This window comes from Hyperoodon ampullatus, assembly GCF_949752795.1.
Source record: "Hyperoodon ampullatus genome assembly, chromosome: X".
In the NCBI taxonomy this organism is placed as follows: Eukaryota; Metazoa; Chordata; class Mammalia; order Artiodactyla; family Ziphiidae; genus Hyperoodon; species Hyperoodon ampullatus.
In genome coordinates, this window is record NC_136913.1 from 132,724,366 (window position 1) to 132,736,468 (window position 12,103).

Below are 12,103 nucleotides of genomic sequence, written 5' to 3' on the forward strand. Positions count from 1 at the left end.
CTCACCGCAACACAGCCAAAAATAAATAAATTTTAAAAAAACCCCAAAAAACTGTCATAGCTGAGCAGAATCTTTGGGGTTGGTCTCTGGATACAAACCCACCTTCTCCCCAGATTGCCGGGTTTTCTGATTAAAGCACCTTTTCCACTGACACTTGCCTCTCCATTATTGGCTTCTGAGTGGCAAGCAGCCAAATCTGACTTCGGTAACAATAAGTCAACATATCACATATACCAAACCAAAAATTTTCACTTAAAAGGTTTATTTTAGCAGCTCAGTTTTATCACATTCTACTTATTTGTTTAATATATTTATATTTGTTCTGCATAGATGGCATATTAACTTTTATAGTTGACTTTTTCATTTGATATTTGCTGCTACCTGGCCTGAAGAAAGAGTCAGGAGGATAGATAAAACCCGCGTGGTGGAAATGTGGGGCAGCAGTTTGCTTCTCAGCAGAACTTTACTGTCATGTGGGCTTCAGCGTCAGCTTTTCTTCTTCTTCTTTCTCAAATCCTGAACAGACGAGAGATCTTCCCTTGGGATATCGAGCACAACACTTACGCAGTTCTTGGATGACAGCCTGACACTTAGATTCCATGTAGTTGTTGGCTGAAAGACAGATAGACAGACCCTAGTCATGACCTCATAGGACTAGGGCACAGGGAGGTTTAGATCTGAGCTTCCCAGTCCTTTTCACTTTATTGTATCTACAGACCTGGAGGAAAGAGGATGTACCCAAGTCCACTGAATTCTTTCTGATTTAGAGACCCATCAACAGGTTAATGAGGAAGTATGATGTACAAAGTGGTCGAAAGGTATTTTTACATATAATTTCCTTTTCTTTAACGCTGATTACTTACATGCCTTTTTCCAGGGCAGTGGTTTTTAACCTCCTCTCTTTTGTGTGTGTGTGTGTGTGTGTTTGGTCACTAATCCCTTTTGTTGATTTGGTGAATTAGAGAAATGCAGGAACCATGCACATTATTTTGCACTCAGTTTAAGGTGGCTGCTGGACCTTCCTTACGAAGTCTGTGCATTAGGGGTTGGCAAACTGCAGCCTCAGGGTTGAATTCCACTCTTTTTTACAGCTGAGCTAAGAATGGGTTTTGCAAAAGGTTGGAAACACACACACACACACACACACACACAGACCAAAGACCTCCTGACTTCCAAATCCTAAAATATTTCCTGTTTGGTCCTTTACATAAAACATTTGCAGATCTCTGCTATACACAGACCCTAAGTCAAGGAGGACTTGACCTAAAGGTCCTAGGTCAACTGCAGGTGATGAGTCCTCCAGTACTAAAATGGGGTGCATGGGAGTTAGCCTGGGATAGGAAAGACAATTCTGATTAGAAAGAGAGTATGGTTGGGTGGCTAAGTCCAGGTTTGGACCCAGACCAAACGGGTTCAAACCATCACTGTGTCCCTTAATAGTTCTGTGACCCTAGACAAGTTACATAGCTTCTGTGTTCATTTCCTTATCTATGAAAATGGGTCACAGTAGTATCTACCTCATGGGTGAAAGGATTAAAGCTTAATATTATTTAAAGCCCTTACAACTGAGCTTGTCATCCAGGGAGTACTTAATGCTCACTCTTAGCCCTTCTAGCTCTCAATCCACCCACATTGTAGTGAGGGGGGTGTAACCAGTTCTAACTTGATTTGTGTTCTCCTTTAGCTGTATGTTGCTAATTCAAATCAGGTAAGAATCAGATAGAATCAGGTAAGAATTTATTTGGGAGAAGAAATTGGGAAGAACATTCTTTTTTTTTTTTTGGTGGGGGTGCCACGCTTCGAGGCTTGCGGGATCTTAGTCCCCTGACCAGGGATTGAACCCGGGCCCACGGAAGTGAAAGTGCTGAGTCCTAACCCCTGGACCTCCAGGGAATTCCCCTTCCTTTTTCTTAAATTTGGAGGAAGGGAAGAAAAGGATGAATAAAATGGTACTATTATTATACATTAACATTTCAGATTAAAACATTTTAAAAATAATGCTTACACCATAAAATGAAAAGTCCAAGAATGAAAGTTAAAAGTCAAAGGAAATATACAAACAAGGGTTTTCTTTGGTGGTGAGTCTTTGGGTGAACTCTGAACATTTTTCCATCCTCCCTTTCTGTATTTTCATGGGCATCCATCTCTATCTATTACTTTAGTAATGGGAAAAAATTATCCAAAAAGTCAGCTTTCAAACTCAGATAGCCCTGTAGCCTTTTCTGTTTGTTCTGCTAGTAATCATTTGCTGATTTAAAAAAGTAAAATCCTCTGGCATATGGTCAAATTTATAGGCTTATTTAAAACAAAATGGACAAATCACTTACATCAAATACGCTTTAGCTAATTTACTTTTGCCTTTAAGAGTTAGTTGCTTGAATTCCAAATGTATTTTCACCCCCACCCCTTCTAACCTGACTGCTTTTAAAAAGTGAGTTGTCAGCCACAGTGCAGTCTAACCAACCCATTTAAAACTAGTCTTTTTAAAAAAGGACTTTGCTCAGCTTAGTAATTCTCAACTCTGGCTGCACATTAAAATCACCTGGTTAGCTTTTTAGACTGATTCCTGCCCAGACCCTACCCCCAGAGAGTCTGATTTAACTGCTCTAGGCAAGTGTTTGAAGCCCTCCAGGTGATTCTAAGTGTACAACCAGGATTGTAAACCCCAAGCTTAGGTCACACCACTTTTTATTTTCTGCCATCCTTGTGAGGAAAATCTTCAGGATAAGTTAATAACAGAAATATTACATTCTGAGAGGAGTTAACATAGTCTGCTGATAAAGAGAACAATTGTTCTCTTGTTAGTTCACAGATAAAGTCGAAAAATATAAAAAAGCATTTAACATACTACCTTGTAAACATTTCTGTATTTCACAGGCTTGTTTCTGGCACGGATCCTTCTGCGGCATATCCAGAAAACTAAAATAAGAAAAATGATTTTTATTTTGTCTTTTATACATAAAGACTTTAAAGCCCCTCGATGGAATTTTCTTCTGAGACAAGCAGTATGCTCTTACAATTGCTGGAAAACAATTACACTAAAAAATATTCTTCCTGCTCATAGGATGAATTAACTGTATTTTTATAATATTCCATTTGGCTTGGAAGATATAAATAGCTTTACATAGGGAAAAAGACCCCCTGACTTCAACTCATCTTGACTATTGTAAACCAATGTTGGGCTAGAGGAGCCGGCGCTGCAGCCTGACAAGTCGGCCCACTGCCCGGCTCTGTCACTCAGAGAACCACTCTTGGTAAGTGATTTAACTCCTTGAGCCTTTTTCCTTATTACTTGTGTGTAAAATAGGGATCATACCTACCTGAAAGCATTGATGGAAGGATTAAACGTGATACAGTATATAAAGTGCATAGAACAGTGCCTGGAAGGCAGTAAGGACTCAACACGTGATAGCTATTATTCCCAAGATTTTTAAAAAAGTAAAACCCTTCTTTTAATGTATACAAACTGCTATGAGTATTTTAACTCAGGAAATTCTTTATCAGGTAGTGAATCAGCAATATTTGGTGCTATTATTACTTCCTGAGAAAGGTGCTAGGTAAGCAGCTAAAACGTTTTTTGGAGTTCTTACAGAAACCAACTTATTTAAAATATTTGTAACCAGAGAATAAATTTAAGTGCCCACGATTCTGATCAGCGACTTCTAAAAATTTGAAGACACAATTTCAGAAAGGAAAAAGGCCCAGGAGCCTTTGTAGCTAATTTCATTAATGCAAATGATCTCCCCCTTTTTTTTTCTCAGAGCCCCCTAAGTTCTTAGTAGATCCAAGTTAGGTCAGTACTGGGATGGGAAACACTGGAGCAAAACCTAGGATATTTACAGGATGGGAGAAGGAAAGGCAGGTGAATTGCTGCAGGGCAAATAAGCGACAAATAGATGTTGATGCTGCTAGGAGCTGCTCTCTTCTCTCTAAATCAGTACCAAGTCCTTGGTGATCAGGGCATCTGTTCTGTAGCAGGTGCTGACTTTTGTGGGATTCATCAGATCCCAGTTCCAGCTGATGATGTCCATTAACGGTTCTATGGCAATTTCCAAAGGAGTCAATTTCAAGTTACGTATCCTAACTAAGTGCTTTTGTTGACTTGCTTTCTGCCTGCATAACCCTTTCTCTGCAGTTCCACTTTCGGTGTTCTTCATGACCCTTCCTAAACTTCTGTGTTCTTGAGCAGTTTTTCAACCCACTCCCTCCCCACAGGCCCACAGGTGGGTGCACTGCAGTGGTGGATGACGTGATTGCCATATACTGAACAGAACAGAGGGGCATATCTTCCTAGAATCCCAGCACCTGGAAAAAAAAGATCATTAAAATCACCACAATCGAATAGGGTGAAAAAGAAGAAGGGGGGTGGGGTGGGGACAGGGGAGAAAAAGAAATACATACCAGATTAATCATCAGGCAAAAGCTTAAGCAACAGCTCCTGTACTCCCCTGACCTGTCAGAAAAAGAAAAGATTATAGAGTACTCTGTTATAAGAGTCCCAGTACAATGAAAAATTATTAAGCAACATGTGTACCATTAAATGATGCTGGATCTGCCACAAGCGAGAGTTGTTATCCATGTAGCGCTCCTCGGGGTAGAGTTGCCACATGAGAGGTAGCTGGGAGGTGAGAAGGTGACTTGGCCTGGCTGCGTCACCTAAAGGAACCTGAACTTGCTGAACTCGTGCCCTTAGGAAACTCGTCTCCTAATGGAAAGAAACGATCAAAAATAAAACCAAAGACTTCAGGATATTGAGACTGGTTAGAAACCAAGTTGCTTGAAAGCAAAAATCAAGAAAGAAATAAACAAAATGTAAACAGTTACCTCTTCCAGGACGGCCACCCACGTGCGCTGGTGTTCGTCGCGGTAGATACCCTCTTGGTGAACCCAGAGGTGATCGGGTGGAGCCCCCACATCCTCTCCTGCCATCCTGGGCTTTGGATTCCAATTCTAGCCCTGCTTTTCTCCACCTAAGCCTGCAGCACCCGCGCACAGGACACAGGTGTGACTTTTTGGGTTGGAATGAACTCACCAATGAGCAAGGTGACCTGGTACTAGCAACCACCAACTAGAAGCAAACCTCATCTATGTCTATTTGCACAGCCTAAACAGAACTGAGGACGTCTGAAGCTCCCTGGCAGACACTGAAGTGACACTCAGGCAGAACCTTGGGTGATGCTGCTGACTGCGAAGCGCTCAAGAACTCTGCTAGGTGAGGGGTTCCGTGGAAATGTAGGCCTAGCGCTACAGGAAGCCGGGCAGTGGTCTCACAGTCTTTGCATTCAGCAAGCAGCATCTGACAAAACGCAGTGAGCAACGGAATATGCACAGGAGTGCGCATAAGGGCACACTTATTTGGGCAGGAAAGCAGTATAACAGACACATGCATGCCATATTCTCCAGGTAAAAGCCCCTTCCAAGCAGTTTCCATTTTAAAAGGTAAGACTGTGAAGGTCAAATCATGTAATGTGCATGGCTTTCTAAATTGAAATTAGAAGTTTGTTTTAAGGGCAAACGACCTATTTATCAGTTTGCTTAGAAAGGTTACTTATAATGGCTAGGCATTTCCAGAAGGGAGTTTTCGTTTTAGGGAAAATACTTATGGTCGCATCATGGAATTTTTCAGTTGCACCAGACCCTGGGGATCATGATGATTCAGAGCTGAGAGACAGCAAATGATAGTCACCCATCTAGGTCCTTGTTTCATTTTAATAGTGCTTCAGGATGTCATAGGAGCCCATTTTTCCATAGACGTTTGGGTTTAAATTCTGTTTTCCCAAGTCAGAAGGTCAGAAAAGCCCATCTGCCCTTTGGGAGGTGTAAAGGAAGCACACCTTCTGGGCAAACTCTCCATAACGCAGACTCAGCTCCGACCCCATAAGGATCCTCCGCCCAGGTCTGGGTCTCATTCAGGGCCTCACAACAACTTGAGCTGCATTTTACAGGAATGAACCTTTTGGAGCCAGCTTACAGCGTCGCAGCGTGCTTTCACTGGGTGTCTATGTTGGGCAGAGTGCAGACACGGCATTGGGGGATCTGCTCCAAAAAACAGAGGCCTCCTATTCCCATTAGGCGGCCTTTAGGTAAGAGAGGGACTGCAGCACAGCTTGGGAGGTTGTTAAACCCTCAAAATGAGATTGTCAAGAGGAAACAAGATGCCAGAACACAGGATGACGCCAGAAAGAACTAATTGAGCTGAACCAAGCCTTCTTTTCAAGAACAACAATCTGAGTCTGACTTGTTGTTGTTGTTTTTCCTTAACATTGTTAGTTTACCTTCCCTAAAAGGTAAGTGGAAAATATATTTTATAGACTTAGGAAATGGTCTGATTGTAGTGAATAATTTATGAGCATCACACTTGCCTCGCCCATTGCACCCTGAGTGGACCTGACTCTGAGCCCATCGTAGCTTTTGCCTTGCAGGGCTCGCTCATTTCAAACTCACCTAAAGCGGAACACCTTCTCCTAAACCAAATCCTGATTTCTTGCAGTGGCAACACAGCCTCTCCTGATCCTGCGGACTCAAAACTTGTGAGTTATCGTGGACTTCTTCCTCTTCTTCAGTCGGTGCATCCCCCCGTCACCATTTCCAGCAAGCACCACTACCGCTGTACTTGAGACCAACTTTCCCGCAACACCAGGTTCATCACGTCTAGCGCCGTATCCTTGCTCTCGCTTTCCACTCGCCTAATGCTCCTCCCCGGGCCCCTCTGTCTGTGTCAGTACTATTACCGCAGAGGGCAGGTGCCTGCCTTCGTGATGAAAACTTCCTGCCTCTTATGAATACTGTAGCATTTATGTCTAAACTAAAACTCAGATTTGACCGCTAATTATAAATCACTTCGCATTTTGCTCTGCTTATTTCACAAGTCCTGTCCGCCCCCCCCCACCCCAGTACAGTGTTATAAGCACCTCAACAGAAGGAATAATACAGCACTGGACACCCTAAGCCTCAAATACTAGTCAAACAGTGTTCCTGTGAGTGGATGGATACATATGCTGAGTAGAGAGGGGAGGCAAAGGCCACATGAGCATGGGCAGGGAGTGACTCTCTGGGTCTGTTATATAGCTGTACATTATTTTGTTCAAAGCCATTTTTTTCCGTTTAGCAGATACAATTGTTCTGCCTCTCTTTCTCCCCAAGATTTTGGAAAGGAGAGATAAAAACAAAACCCAGTAAATACTAATGTCAAAATAAAATATATTAAAGTCTGAATTTTGAGTACCAAAGAAACACGTGCCCCCCACAAAGTAGAAACCAAATGTTAAGGGTTTTAGGACCATCTCAACTTCACAGATAGGTCCTAGCAACAACTAACACGTTGACACACTGACATTTAAATCTGTTTTGAATGAAAAGCAAAATTTTACTGGTTACACCGACATTAAAAGGAAATAATTCCACTGGCATAGAGGGCAAACAAATTGGATGCTCTGAGTTAGTAAGAATCACTACAAAGAGGCCTATGAGTCACTACAAAATATTCTCAGAAGAAAGGCAGCGTGGTGTGCTGCTGTGACCTGAAGGACAACATGCTGGGCATCAGCAGCATGAACCTGGGACAAACGCCAGCACACAACCCCGGACCTGCATGCGCTACCAGAGACAGCGTGCAGGCCCAGCGAAAGGCAACTGCAGTGATCAAGGGACTGAGAAGCTGCCCTGTGAGCACGAATCAAGAGCCTCAGCAGAGAAAAGCCAAGGCTCAGTGAGAGGGATTAAGATCAAAGCCACAAAATCGCAGGTTGTATGAATGGAATAGTTTCCCTAAAAGTGATCCTTGGAACACTTGCCCCTAACTTCTTCCTTGGTCAAATAAGTTTGGGAATCTTGTAGAATCATAAAGCACATAAGTACAGTAAAAGCTCTGGCAAGTTATGCAGTAAAGAAACTTTATTTTAACATTCCCCAAATTTATTTGACTAGAGAACATTCTCCTCCATGTGACAGTTGTGCACAAAATTCAGGACCCCTTGAACTAAGATGAATCTCTGAAAACCTCGAGATAAACTTAGGTACAGTGTGCAATACAAAACACAGAACATAAACCTGTTCCACTCAACTCAAGGAATACTACCAGCTGCAAATTCAAATGGATTCAAAAAAGTGTTTATAGGGAATTCCCTGGTGGTCCAGTGGTTAAGACTAAGCGGTCCCAATGCAGGGGGCACAGGTTCGATCCCTGGTCGGGGAACTAAGATCCTGCATGCCACACGGCGTGACCAAAAAAAAAAAAAGTGTTTATATACCTTTATTACCCATGAACGCACTAAAAAAGATTGTCCCCGTGGGGGTTACCTTGATGCCACGGCCAGGGACCACACTGGCCTAGACAGAATATTTCTTAGTAAGGCAGTTTGTAAACTATGTTTTAAGTAGATAGACCACACAGAAGGGCTTGCTTAGGTAGGTAATGCAAGTAAAACCATTATTTTTCATTTACAGAATGAATGATTTTGTGTCTTTTAAAAGAAGTATAATTTGGTTTAATTTCCAGGTGTTTGAACAGTTTTTAAACATGAATCAGTTGAATACACTTACTTTATTTGAAGTCAATTAATAAACTCATCTACTTACAATGGGTGAAGTTACCAAGCCCTGGAGTCAGCCCGGCCTGTGTATGAATGCTGATTTTGCCACTTACTAGCTCTGTGACCTCGGATAAGTTAAGCTCTCTACACTCCAGTTTTCTAAGATGTCAAATGAGAATTAAAGAACAAATTAATTATAACTGTCAGCACTTACCTAGCACTTCCTACATGTTTATATATTGACTCTTTTAATCTTCACAGTCACCCATTAGATGGATACTATTATTACCCCCACTTAAAGATGAGGGAAGTAAGGCACAGAGAAGTTAGCTAACTTGCATGAGGTAACACAGCTAGGAAGTTGCAGAGGCTGATTCCAATTGGGGCAGTTTACACATACAAGGTATACAAATGCTTAGTAGAGTGTCTAGCACATGATAAGCTTGCCATAAATGTTAATAGTTTTTTTCTACTCCAATTAAACTTTAGAGCTGTAAAATGCAGCCATGAGCATTATAAAAGGTAGAGAATATCATTGTGGGATATGAGATTGACTAACACCAACCATAGACAAAAGGTGTTTTTCTTCTCGAAGCTGCCTAAAAGTGCTTATAAACGCAAGACGTCCCATCACAAAACATAAAAATAAGAACAGCCATACTTGCACCATCAGCGCAGGGCATACTAGCCGCGAATAGCCATTGAAAATAATATATGCTGTAAAATTGAAGCTTAAGAGAAAAATTAGATGGGTCCAGTGTAATTGCACACTTGAAATTTCGCCCCAGCTTCATCATTATCAAAATTAATCATGGAAAGATGTGCAATATGATTCTTAAACATTAGGTAAAAATGGAGGTTGCTGGCATGGATGTTCCAGATAGTTCCACTGGACGTGGGCCCTATTTGTGGGGAGATCGGGGTTGGAACTGACTTGGGAGAAAAGAGCAAAGCATCAACACCTCCTCCAGCAGCACCCTGGGCATGTTCCCTTTCCAGTACTGCCCTGTCCGCCTGTCTCCCAACTACACATGGAACAGAGAAGCAGATCAAACCCACAGAGGCACTGACTGGCCGTGGCGGCAGCACGGCATAGATTTTTCTTTGGTTTCGAATCGTTCCCAGAATCCGCGTGTAACTCCTAGCCTCGGGAGTGGGAGATGTGTACTGTCCCCTATTGCACGTTTATCACACCTCAAAAGAAAATTACTTTTACATATAATTTCACCAGGTCTGATATCACCGAGACAAGGCGAGCTGAGGAAACTTGTGCATATCTGCTGCGATCTGCGATACATCCGACCTCGAACAGAAACTTCAGTTCCCCTTTCCCCTTCCCTGTATCGAACAAATAAATACCTAAAAGCCTTTGGAGAAAGTAGCAGCCGCCAAGCTTAGGAGTGATACTTTTTCAGACACAGTATAACACTGTTTCTGCCAAGAGGTTACTCACATGAATATAGTGTTTCTTGGGCTAATTATCCGCCTCGAGAGCAGCGAGGCTACAACTTCAGGTCACCCACCCCGGGCCACTCAAGCCGGGATCGGGACGTGAGCCCGGGGCGAGCTGAGGGGCATTCCGGGCCGAGGTCACCGAACCGAAGTTACGGGGCGCGGGCCGGCCACCGGAAGTGGTCCAGGGAAAGAGAGTGGTCCCAAATTCAGGGCCCCTAACTTGGAAACAAAACAAAATAAAAGAAAACCTTAACTCAGGACCGAATTTCAAAAGAGCGTCCCTTGGGCTCGAGAGGCCGGCGCGCGCGGCGATGCCGCCTGAGGGAGGTCCCCGGAGCGTGTAGGCCGCGCACGGCTCTTCTCGGCGGGCGGGCAAAATGGGCGCCGGCGCTCAGGAGGCGCCGGCCCGGCCGTCCGGGCGCTCCTCACAGACCACGTCCGCCCGCGGCCCGAGAGCGCCGCCTCCCTGCCGCCCCCCGCGCCCGGCCCGACGTCCAGACCGCGGCCGGCCACCGCCCTCTGCCCCGACGGCCACGCCTGCCCCAACCGGCGCGGGCGTTTCCCAGGTGCCGCCGGGCCGGCCCCGCCCCCGCGTCCCAAGCTCCACCCCCGCGCGCCCGCCCGCCCCGCCCCGCGCCCCAGGCCCCGCCCCCACGGAACCCAAGCGCCGGAGCAGCCGGTTGGCCAGGCCCGAGTGGGCCCGAGGCGGACGTGAGCTGGGCCAGATCAAGATGGCGGTGCAGGTGGTGCAGGCGGTGCAGGCGGTTCATCTGGAGTCGGATGCTTTCCTAGTTTGTCTCAACCACGCTCTGAGCACAGAGAAGGAGGAGGTGATGGGGCTGTGCATAGGGGAGGTAAGTCAGCCAGTAAGCCCGGCCGGAACCCTGCTGAGCAGTCCCACCGTGTCCCCTGGTTGGGTGTTGCCAGCGCCCAGGGCTGCGGAGGCCACAGGCACTCCTGACTCAGATCCTTGGACGTATCCTTTGGATGGTCCTGTCGCCTGGGCCCCGTTTCCTCGCGTCGCTTAAGGCTTCTTTACTCTTCCGCAAGCCACCAGCGATCCTCCTAAGCCTCAGGGAGTGGGGGGGGGGAGGGATGGAAGGCTCGCTTTTTCTTGTAGTCTGTGGCTTTTCTTTAGATCTGGAGTTATCACCCCATTGACCAAAACTGCAAGTCAGATCAGAAAGACGATCTTTTATAATGAGGACATGAGTGTATCAGGAAGCAGCTGACCACGATTAGGGCCCCTAGCTTCGCCTCCACTCTTCCCTCTAGGAATCATTTTGAGGGTTCGGTTCCAGATAACCCAAGACAGGTGAGGGTTTCCAAGAATCCCAAGTTTCCACTGTGTTAAATATTGCAGAGGGGTGAAAGAGGATGAGGAAATAGAGCTTACTTGTTGGCAATCCGAAGTAAGAATTCTCCAGTCTTTCATGCCGGTGTACAGGAACACATAACCTAATTTTCATATTATCTGCATCCATGTACATCTAATACACTTAATGTGATCAATAATGTTTTCTGCTCTTTCCCACTCTAGTTGAATGATGACCCAAGGTAAGACTATATTTGTTTACTCCTATCTTTTGATCTCTTTGTCATTGTTAACTCAGAATTATCACAACTTTCGCGATGTTTTGTACAGGTTGTATTTTAAGTTACCATTATGACTGTGGAACTCCCTCAAGAACACAGTTTCAATTCCACCCCAACCCTGAAAGTTGCTTTCCACCTTACTTTCTAGTAGGAGGATTTTCAGTTGAGATATGTATGATCCTATGTGAAAAATATGGTTGGGGGAACCAAGATCATAAGTGAACCTGTGAAAGCTCTCTGTGGCAGATGATGTGCATATGAGGAGACATTTCCCCCTATTAATCCATTTCTCTATCTAAATTGTCAATGGCTTTCTGCCTCCCCCTGGTGGACCCTACAGTGATCTCAGAGATCCACAGCGGCTTGAATGCTTGAGGTGGTGAAAGCTTTGGTCTACCTTTATTTAAACATCAGAGCACAGCAGTTTCTCCTTGTCAAACTCACCTCATTAATACCCAGGATTATAGGACTTTAGCTTTGCCCATGAAAACTATGCACTCGCCACTTAAGCATATGTCTCA

At 44.5% G+C, this 12,103-nt stretch overlaps 3 protein-coding genes across 6 annotated transcripts in view; 1 reads left to right on the top strand and 2 right to left on the bottom strand.

The window, feature by feature from the left end:
• Positions 1 to 275: 275 nt before the first annotated feature.
• CMC4 (C-X9-C motif containing 4) lies at positions 276 to 10,108 on the bottom strand. Its single transcript, XM_079727754.1, has 3 exons — positions 9,985 to 10,108; positions 2,852 to 2,919; positions 276 to 612 (listed from the first exon to the last, which is right to left on the bottom strand). The coding sequence occupies exons 2-3, from the start codon at positions 2,907 to 2,909 to the stop codon at positions 470 to 472; spliced, it is 201 nt and encodes a 66-aa protein (XP_079583880.1). The 5' UTR covers positions 2,910 to 2,919; positions 9,985 to 10,108; the 3' UTR covers positions 276 to 469.
• Positions 4,406 to 4,929, bottom strand: MTCP1 (mature T cell proliferation 1; the record flags this gene model as incomplete). Its single annotated transcript, XM_079727812.1, has 3 exons — positions 4,406 to 4,453; positions 4,535 to 4,705; positions 4,825 to 4,929. 3 exons carry the CDS (start codon positions 4,927 to 4,929, stop codon positions 4,406 to 4,408), a joined length of 324 nt encoding a protein of 107 aa, XP_079583938.1.
• A 609-nt stretch (positions 10,109 to 10,717) lies between the features above and the next one.
• The window catches only part of BRCC3 (BRCA1/BRCA2-containing complex subunit 3), a gene marked incomplete at both ends in the record, with an annotated part of 81,545 nt that continues 80,159 nt past the window's right edge, over positions 10,718 to 12,103 (top strand). For 2 of the 4 annotated variants that reach the window (XM_079728236.1, XM_079728238.1), the window contains 2 exons: positions 10,718 to 10,840; positions 11,527 to 11,543. In XM_079728236.1, coding sequence (XP_079584362.1) covers positions 10,718 to 10,840; positions 11,527 to 11,543 — 140 coding nt within the window. Of the gene's footprint in view, positions 10,853 to 11,526; positions 11,544 to 12,103 lie in introns of all 4 variants that reach the window. The other 2 variants (XM_079728237.1, XM_079728239.1) reach the window with 2 other exon arrangements.

What these genes read in the sequence shown, in the direction of transcription:
- CMC4 (XM_079727754.1), bottom strand. Translation starts at nt 2,909, where the DNA reads ATGCCGCAGAAGGATCCGTGCCAGAAACAAGCCTGTGAAATACAGAAA. An exon ending in AATACAGAAATGTTTACAAG is followed by an intron (nt 613 to 2,851) that starts GTAGTATGTTAA and finishes TCTGTCTTTCAG; the next exon opens with CCAACAACTACATGGAATCT.